The sequence below is a fragment of the Epinephelus moara genome, chromosome 12 (assembly GCF_006386435.1).
Source record: "Epinephelus moara isolate mb chromosome 12, YSFRI_EMoa_1.0, whole genome shotgun sequence".
NCBI lineage: Eukaryota > Metazoa > Chordata > Actinopteri > Perciformes > Serranidae > Epinephelus > Epinephelus moara.
The window spans coordinates 850,688-861,079 of NC_065517.1; the positions used below are offsets into that span (position 1 = coordinate 850,688).

At 40.5% G+C, this 10,392-nt stretch overlaps 1 protein-coding gene across 1 annotated transcript in view; it reads left to right on the forward strand.

The window, feature by feature from the left end:
- Nucleotides 1-10,392, forward strand: part of tnfrsf21 (tumor necrosis factor receptor superfamily, member 21) — a 278,261-nt gene that overhangs the window by 226,986 nt on the left and 40,883 nt on the right. Inside the window, exon 5 of the mRNA XM_050058857.1 lies at nt 5,852-6,125. Coding sequence (XP_049914814.1) covers nt 5,852-6,125 — 274 coding nt within the window. The remainder of the gene's footprint in view (nt 1-5,851; nt 6,126-10,392) is intronic.

The window sequence follows — 10,392 nt, forward strand, 5'->3', positions numbered from 1 at the left end:
GAAGATGATTCCACAGGAGAGGAGCCTGATAGCTGAAGGCTCTGGCTCCTGATCTACTTTTGGAGACTTTAGGGACCACAAGTAACCCTGCGTTCTCAGAGCGCAGTGCTCTGGTGGGATAATATGGCACTATGAGCTCTCTAAGATATGACAGAGTTTTGAGGTGTTGAGCTGCAGGTTGTTTGTGTGGCACCAGACAACAAAGTTCCTCACCAGGCTCCTGTATTCCTCCTCTTCATCGTCTCTGATACATCCCATGATGGCCGTGTCATCTGCAAACTTCTGGATGGGACACGTTTCAGAGTTGTAGCAGAAGTCCGCTGTGTACAGATAGAGAGGGGTTCAACAGCTAAGGCAAACTAAAGAGGACTTAGCCCTGCCGGTTGGTACGAGGGAGGAGAAGGTATACTGACAGGATGTTATTAGTCCTCAGTGAGGCCAGGGGGGATGAATACAGTAGCTTCACCCATGAGATGAAGTTCTTATCAAAGCCAAACTTATCTAAGGTGTAAAAGAGATACCTCCACTCCACGCAATGAAAGGCCTTTTCGGCGTCTGGGGATATCACAGCCTCTGGGACAGAAGTCACGTGGGAATAATATACTGTGTTAAAAAGTTGTCTTAAATTTAGAAAAAGGGTGCCTATTTTTTATTAATCCTGTTTAGTCCAGAGAGATAATGGTTGGTAACAAGTTTTCCAGATGTAGGGCGAGTATTTTGGACAGCAATTTAAAATGCACATTTAAGAAACTGATTGGTCGGTAGGAAGAGCAGGCAAGAGGATCTTTATTCTTTTTTAAAGTAAGAGAAATGGAAGCTTGATTGAGTGTTGGGGGCAAACTAAGAGACTGAAATGATTCCCAAAGTCCCTGTCCCAAGTCCCAGTCCCTGTTTTGACTGATATGTATCAGTCAAAACAGGGACTAACTTGTGTTGACATTTTCTGTAATACTCTTTGGATAGCAATCTGATGCTGGTCATTTGCCACCTTGCATAGATGAAATAGCTGCAATAGCCGGCCAGCTGATAAATGACACGTCAGCAACACGTAGGGTGACACTTCTGAGGAAGACTGGAGTCACAGTCGAAACTGTCAAGCAGGTAAAAGAAACATCTCCTACACTTTTTGTCTGAAGATAAGAAAATATTGAACAATTTTAAAAAAGAAGACAAAATGAACCTAATCAATCCTTCTGAACAGCCCTACGTTCCTCAGTTCCTCCAGTGTACGCTGGAGTGGTTCAATTAAGGTCTTGAATTCTTGTCTCACTGACAATATTTCACAGCCCAGGCTCGTGGACAGGGCATCAGTTTTCCTGAATATGTTGCACTTGAGGGAGTCCATCATGGACTGTAGCAGCGTAGCATTAAGGGCGCTAGTAGCATTAGCATTCTCTGATACCGGTGTAGTCTGCTCAGGATGTTGCAATGCTTTGTGCCCTCCTCTCACAACCTCTTATTTTGGACAAGAATTGGACATCGTGGTCGGTCAAGAATCACACTGGTTAAGCCAGAAGGCTTTAAAGTTCGTTATAAACTGTCCTAGACTATTAGTATGAAAAACTGCACATTAAAAGACTATTTTTAAGTCACATTCTCTCAGAGCTTCTGCCACCGGGGACGAATTTTCACGGAAAGAATCTGCTTTACGGCATGCATGCGTCATGTATTGCCAAACTGGTCGGTCAGCCAATCAGGGACTGGAGCTGGTCCTTATGAGGAACTGGCCGAGGCATGAGATAGTTGAGTCAGGAGCACAATGGCAGACGGACAAAGTTTGGAGATAAGTGAAAAACGGCCTCCCAAAAGAAAACAAGCTAATCTGTCTGAGGAGGCGGGGATGCACAAAAAGGAGAGTGATAAAAGAAGAGGAAAAACAAGAGTAAACCTCAGTCAGGCATTCAAGAGATGGAGGGAGCTCCGTGACCAAAGAGGCTTCAACACCAATGTCCAGCTAGCTTTCTTTCTAATGGATCAGTAAGTAACACGGCTAAATGTTAGCTAGCCAAAGGAGGGCTGTACTGTACTGGCTACTAGTTCATTCCTAGCTGGCTAGCATCGCAAATCGCCGCAACCAGGGACCGGGTAGCGAGTGTTGGTCAGCTGACATCCTCATTGCCATTCTACCGCAGCCCTCGGACAGTGATAACAAACACATCACCAAAATAGCCTTCTTCCATCTCAGAAACATTGCCCACCTCTGGCCATCCCTCTCTGTTTCAGCTGCAGAGACTTGCATTCATGCATTCATAACTTCCAGACTGGCCTACTGCAATATTGTCATCTATGGTTCATGCTCCATTATTATTAATTGGTAGCCTTTTAATAGGTATGGAGGGTTTATAAAATATTATATTATGATTTACCACCAAGCAGCTGTTAAGATGGTATATCTAACCCTCCTGGAAGATATTGTAGTCCATGGAGAGAGCACATCAGAGACCAACATGTTAAAACTACACTGCAATGTAACCCAAAAAGAAGGACAAACTAGTGTTGCACGGTATACCGGTACTAAAATAGTACCGCGGTACTAAAGTATTCCAAACGGTACTATACTGCATTTGGAAAATACCGGTACTTTGAAATTGATTCAATTCATTAATTTAGTTAATTTATTTTACTCATTTATGCACACAAACACCTTTCTTGTTCCTATTGGAGCACAGATTGCACAAGTGGTGTGTAAGACAACACCTGTATCAACATTCGCAGCTGGCACACGTGAAAAAAGACAAGTGAAAGTCTGCCTTGCAAAGGGAGACAACACAAACTTGGTGGAACATTTGAGTTACCAAACCATGACGTCCGTACCGAGGTACTTACCGAACCATGATTTTTATGGTACCGTTACACCCCTACTATTTATTGTTCTAAAGGTTTGTATCCAAAAGGACTTTTCCTTAGGAAAAGTACCGAAGAGTATCGAAAAGTATTGAAATTCATATTGGTATTGGTACCGAAAAGCCAGATGATTGCACAAAAATGCACCAACAAAAGATACTGCAGTATCCATATCTCTGATGTATTAATATTAATATAAAGATATATAAGATTCTTCAGAAGTGCACCTCCTGACTATTATGTGTTTCGAAGCATTTAGATTCAAGCTTTTATTCCAAGCTGACTGGACAATTTTACTGACGGACTTTAAAAGGGCTAATTTAAAACTCTGCAGCTCAGTTATGAACAAGAACCACCAGAGCACATCAGGCTGGTCTGAGCTGCTCTGCACTTGCTTCCTGTTACGTTTAGAATTGATTTTAAGCTCCTTCTTCTTGTATATAAAGCTTGGACAATGGCCCCGAACCAGCTACATTGCTAATTTCCTCATTAACTATTTGCCTCCAAGAACACTGCGTTCATCTGCTGCTGGTTTAGTGGAGATTTCCAGCAACAGCCGGAAGAAGATCTGGGATGCTGCCTTTGTCAGTTACACCCCAAAGCTGTGGAGTACACGACCTATAGATATCAGGGAAGCCAGCTCACGAAATATTTTTTAAAGAAAGCTAAAAATGTATCTGTTCACTTCAGCCGTTAACTAACTCTGACTTTCCTGATACAGGTCTGAAACCATTTCTTTTTACACTTAAAACTGCTGCAACTCTTTTAACATGTTGTCTCTTATTAGGGGCCGGGCAGCCTAAGCTGCCAGGACCCTATTGTTTTGCTGCATGTTCTTCTTCTTCTTCCGAGGAAAGCATACTTCCCATGCGCAAAAAATCACCAAACTTTGCACAAAGGCCCAGTCCCATGCCAGATTTCCTCAGCTGCAAAAACAGGCCAATAGTCCTGATGGTGGCGCTACAGCAAGCCTCTAAATTTCAAAATTTTGAAAATTCACAACAAATCAGCCATATGTGCTACAGATTTGCAACTTTCACCAAAATGTAGCCCCAATACAATACAATACAATACAACTTTTGTACATTTAAACCTATTGCAAATTATGAAGTCCATCACTCTGTTTTTTTCAAAAACTGTAAAACTTATTAAACCTATCTCCTCCCACAATTTTTGCTCAATTGACAAAAAACTTGCTACAGAGCATCTTCAGACTGTCCTACACAAACGATCCCCACAGATTTTTGATTTAACGAAAATTGAGCCTACAGTGCATCAAAATGTTTGACTGTAAACGGTATTGTAAACATATACTTGCAAATTCTTGCTAAATACATTTTCAGTGTTCATTTAAAAAATGACAAAATTTTGGAGTCATGGTAGATGATGTTTGGAAAATATCAGAATTTTATCTCAAAAACTGAATTTTTTACAGCATTTTGAATTTTGTTCTCATGCGAACAATTGGAGTCAATGCAAAAATGGCATTTTTAAAATCAGTTTTTCGCTTATGGAGCCAATAAATCATTGTTAAAAACAAATTACCAACATCTCCATGCTGTCTAGATGCAATTTGTGTATTTTTGGATTTTTGTCTTACTAACTGAATTTTTGACAGCCGTTTGAAATCTGCCTTTACACACTAACAGCTGCTGTCTTGCACACAGGTGACTGGCTTAGTCAATTTGTGAAGCTACATGTGACATTTCTGTTTGCCAGTTACCTCAGTGAGATAGAGGATGGTTCTTGGTGTTGAAGATTGTGAGTTAAAGCCTCAGCTCATGCAACATTTCCATATGAGAAATCTACCCCAACTTTTCATAAAGGTCCAGTCCCATGCCAGATGTCCTCAACTGGAAACACAAGACAATAGTCCTGATGGTGGCACTACAGCAAGCCTCTAAATTTCAAAACTTTGAAAATTCATAACAAATCAACCATATGTGCTACAGCTTTGGAACTTTCACTTTGAAATTTGCTTTTCCATGGCATGGATGGCTACTGTCTAGCACCCTGATGCTAGGCTTTGTCAATTTGTGAAGCCACACATGAACTGTCACTTGCCAATTAGCTCAGTGAGATAGAAGACGGACCTCAGTCTCAGAAGTTGTGAATTCAAGCCTCAGCTAAGGCAGAATAGACATTCTAATGTGAAAGTCCTATGTTCAGCCATCATGCTATGTGGATTAGAGATACCAAAGTTAAAATAATTATGATCCAGGCAGTTTTGCGGAGAGACAAATACTCTTTATCAACACTTTGGCTTAGCTATCAGTCAATATGCAGAGTCTATCCAATAGCTACTTTTACATTTTAAAAAATGTTATCATCTTTGTCACCATGGATAATATTTAGCTTTAAGCTAGATCAGGCCAGTTTGTTCATAATTGCTAGCAGTTAATGTTATTCTTACTTTCTTGTTCTTGAGTTTTTTCTTTCCTTTGTATATTATGAGTCTGATCACTTCAGCCACTCATCCACAATTTCAAGGGCATGCCATAATTATATGATGTAACTTCTATGTTGTGATATGCTTTGTTTTAGTGTGTGTGTTGCTCAGAATTGCCTAATTTTGCCTAAAATTGCCCGGCCCCGACCATTGCTGTGCAGCAGCTATAATTTGATTTTATTATTTATTGTTTCATGATTGTTTTTGTTTTTTTGATTTTATAGTTTGATTATTTCATGATTTTAAGATTTATGGTTTTGCTAATACTGAGCTATGATGCCTCTGTTTTCACCCTTTTTTGTTTTAAACTGTATTTAAATGTCCTTTTATATTGAATTGCCTCATTTGCCTGTTTTAAATTGATGCTGTGTATTCTTGTGTGAAGCACTCAGTGCCCATAATGCCCTTATTGTGAAGCACTCTGTGCTGCATTTCTTGAGAAAAAGGTGCCCTGTAAAAGAAAGTGTATTATTATTATTGCTGTTTTGTATTTCCATTTTTTGTTATGATATACTCTTCTTCACTCTCACATCCTCCCATCTCTCTGTGTCTGTCCAGTTTGACATCAACCAGCTGATGACCTCAGTGAATGTAAGCCAAAGCCTCAGTCCCATCCACAAGCCACTCGAGTCTCCCAGCAGCGTTGGCAGCAGTGGCAACAGTGGCAACAGTGGTGGGAGCATGGGCGGGGCCAGCGGCACAGGCGTGGAGCAGTCGCCGGTGGACCGTACCAAAGGCTTCTTCCCCGATGAATCGGAGCCCCTGCTTCGCTGTGACTCCACCTCAAGCAAAGACTCGGCCCTCAGCAGGAACGGCTCCTTCATTACCAAAGGTGAGCAAGTTAGCCCTGAATCTTAGCGCTGTTCAGAAACTGCAGTGAGTCATTGGTATGACTGTACTGTTAGCGTGATGTGATAGAAATTGCACCTTTATTACTGTGAATAATGAAAGTGCAGTCGGACAAACATAACCTCTACTTGCCAAACTTGAGACCTCCAAACTTGAGACCTCCAAAATATGGAAAATTTTGAAACCAAAACTTCTGGGGACTTCATTCATTTATTCATTTCATTGCACCATGTGACCCCTGTACTTAAAGGATAACTTTGGTATTTTTCAACCTGGGCCCTATTTCCCCATGTGTATGTGTGCGTGTGATTCATAGGTACAACTTGTTTTAAAATTGGTTCAGTATTGAGGGAGCCGGCAGCCGCGAGGTAGATATGGGGGCAAATGCGTCCCGTATAAGTTTGCGCATTAAAAGTGCTTTTTTCACCACTGACCGGTTCAGATCGCCAGTGCTATCTCTGTAAATAGCATACTAAGCGTTTCCCTTACCCTTCACTTCCTGTGGGCTGTGTGTGACGTCATCTCGCGAGAGCTTGCAATAGATGTCGTACAGATCAACATAATAAATTAAAAGTAATCTGTATGGCACAATGAGACAGAAAGAGAGACAGAGAGAGAGACAGAGACAGATGCAGGACAGACGGTAACTGTAATAGCTTACAACAACATTAATTAAAGTAATATTATAATTATAATTCTGGTTATTGTTGTACAATATGTTTAAAGTATATATTAATATCTGATAGTATACATATGTCACAATAATCATGTGTGTATAATAGCAGTAGAAGTATGACTAATGATAACAGCAGCAGCAGGAGGCATCAGGCAGGACCACGGCAGCAGCACAACCACACACGCCACACTATCCAGGCACCGCTGCAATGCGAGTCAACCCGCGAGACAGTGGAGCACAAAGGCTCCGGAGAAGAAGCCGAGTTAGATATGTGACAATAATCATATGTGTATAATAACAGTAGAAGTATGACTAATGATAACAGCAGCAGCAGGAGGCATCTAGCAGGACCACAGCAGCAGCACAACCACACACGTCACACTATCCAGGCACTGCTGCGATACGAGTTAACCTGCGAGACAGTGGAGCACAAAGAAGCGTGATGTTTTGGCAATGGCGTGAGAGATGGCTCTAACTTCCTTCATGCTGTCATTCACAACTGACTGCAGGGAGTGAGCAAAACAAAAAATATGTTTACCTGATGACCAGGGTAGCTCTGTGTCTTCCACAGGATTCATGTCCTCCCACAGGTACTGATCATCTAGATTTTCCTCCTCACTCTCGCTGTCATCTGACTGCTGTTGTGGCATGCGAACTTTAAAAGCACACTTCATGTTGGCAGCATTGTCTGTGACAATATAAGTTATCTTCTAAAAGATACCATACTCTTCTGTGATCTCCTCAAAGGCAGAGGAAATTCGCTCTCCACTATGTTTGCCTGGGAAACGTCTACAGTCCAGCAAGTAGAATTCAAGGGCATAGCACTCCTTTGACTCATTGCACAAATGAGCTGTTACTCCAAGGAAGGAGCACAGCCTGTGATCAGACAAGATGTCAATAGTTGAGGACACTGTTGATTTTTTTCTCCAGCTTCTCCAAAACAGTCTCCTTAACGTGCTTTACCAAAACTGGTATGCATTTCTCAGTAATTGTTCTTCTTGAGATTGGTATGCACTTGTTTCTGGGCAAAGGATGGTATAGTTGGCTGTGTAGCATCTGCCTGTTGTCCTGCCTTGTAGTCCAGGAACCTGAAATTCAGGCTTAAATAAAATGATTAGATGAAACAAACACCAAGTGTAAATTCTCAGAAATAATGGTTTAAGTTGCCTTATTAATGTGCAGTTTTCCCACTTGAAAAAATATTATTTCTCCACTTAAAAGTACACTAGATTCAAATATTTTCCCCATTTTTTAAAAAAAAAAAAAAAAGGTTAGTAACGTAAAGTAATTTAATTTGCAGTTTACATTTAGTTAATTTAGTTGTTTTTTTTTAGTTTATTAACTTTGTTTGCCTTAAGATTTTAGGTGTAAGCCATGTTAGGCGTTTTGATGAAAACTCTGAACAGGAAACAATATATAAATTTATGTACATGTATCTATCTATCTTTCTATTAATAGATTTGTGCTTAATGCCAACACACCATGAATCACTGCCATACTCAATATATTCACTTTTTCATAAAATGAAATTAAACATCACTTTTAATTACTGCTTTTAAACAATCTTTTAAACTTTATGCATTAGCATTACTCACCATGTTTTGTCTTGGATGAAGCTTTTTAACATTTTTATATTTTTTATCAAACAAATATTAAACTATTAAGCTGAAGAGTCTGTCACTCTACTTTGTGGTATTTTCTTTGGCTGCTGTTTCTTTAAATTATCTGCCATATACACATTTCAGGTCGAGAGAGTAAAGATGGCCACGGCTGCGTGAGTGTCTGTTGCAGACTTCAGACTGCTCTTCCAATTTGGGCTAATAAAACTGCTCTGATCGTCCCATCCACACTGACAGATAAAAGTATATCGACTACGTTTTGATTTTTTTCTTCTACTACCAGCCGATGATCCTTCCTGTGGAGTAATTTTCCTCGTGCAGAAAACAGTTTGCTCTGCGTCATGGCCGAGGTCAATCTTCAATCAATCTGGCAAGCCATTCAACAATTCAAAGTTGATATGACGGCTCATTTTGACGAAAAATAGAGACCATGCAAGCTGGCCTAAACAATATTCAGGGATCATTATCTACGATGAGTGATAACATATCAGAAATCCACCAGCGGGTGAGTGCCAATAAAGACAACATTGGCGATCTGTCAAAACGTGTGCAAGCTTTGGAAAAAGAGAATGCCTACCTGAAGGATAAAGCTGAGGAAGCTGAGAACAGAAGTCGGTCCTCTAACCTCCGTCTCATCAATGTTCCAGAACATAAGGAAGGTAGAGATGTGATCACCTTTATGAACCAGCTGATCCCTCAACTTCTCGGTAAGGACAACTTTCCTATGGCGCCGGTCATTGAAAGAGCTCATCGCTCTCCCACCTTCAGCTCCAACACCAGCTCGGCTACTCCACGACCCATCCTGTTTAAGTTTCTTCACTTCCAGGACAAAGTGAAGATTTTACGCCTGGCCAGGGAGAAAGGGGAGCTCATCAACATGGGCGCTCGTGTCCACATATATCCGGACGTCAGCGCTGGTTTGGTGAAGAAATGTAGACAGTTTGAAGTTGTCAGAAAATTTCTTCATGCTGCCAACATGAAGTACTTTGTGCTGTATCCTGCCAAGCTGAGAGTGATGGTGAAGGGAAAACCAAAAGTGTTCAGCTCTCCTGAAGAAGCAGAGTACTTCTTCAGACACCTCTCCTCCCCATCTGCATCCTCCTCTTCCCCTGGATAAAGTCGTGAGTAGTCTATCTCGTAAAGTTGTCAGCCTCGCAATTTTTTTGGTTTTGCTTTTTCTCATTTCATTTTTTTTATTATTAACTAATAATGACTTTAAAGAACTTTATTTTGGTTAAACTACTGCACGGAGTCATGAATGAGTCTAGGACCCATGATTGTTTATGAGGGGCCGTACAAGCCATAATTCATTCTGGCCCTCTCAATCACATACATTCTCCTTACACATACATATATTTTCTCTCACACACACATACATTCTCCTTACACATACATATGTTTTCTCTCTCACACACATACATTCTCCTTTCACATACATATATTTTCACTCTCACACACATACATTCTCCTTTCAAATACATATATTTTCACTCTTCTTTTACATACATATATTTTCACTCTTCTTTCACATATATTTTCACTCTCACACACATACATTCTCCTTTCAAATACATATATTTTCACTCTTCTTTTACATACATATATTTTCACTCTCACATACATTGAACAAAAATATAAACGCAATACTTTTGTTTTTGCTCCCATTTTTCATGGGCTGAACTCAAAGATCTAAAACTTTTTCTACATACACAAAAGACCATTTCCCCTCAAATACTGTTCACAAATCTAAATCTGTGTTAGTGAGCACTTCTCCTTTGCCGAGATAATCCATCCCACTTCACAGGTGTGTCATATCAGGATGCTGATTAGACAGCATGATTATTGCACAGGTGTGCCTTAGGCTGGCCACAATAAAAGGCCACTCTGAAATGTTCAGTTTTATCACACAGCACAATGCCACAGATGTCGCAAGTTTTGGGGGAGCGTGCAACTGG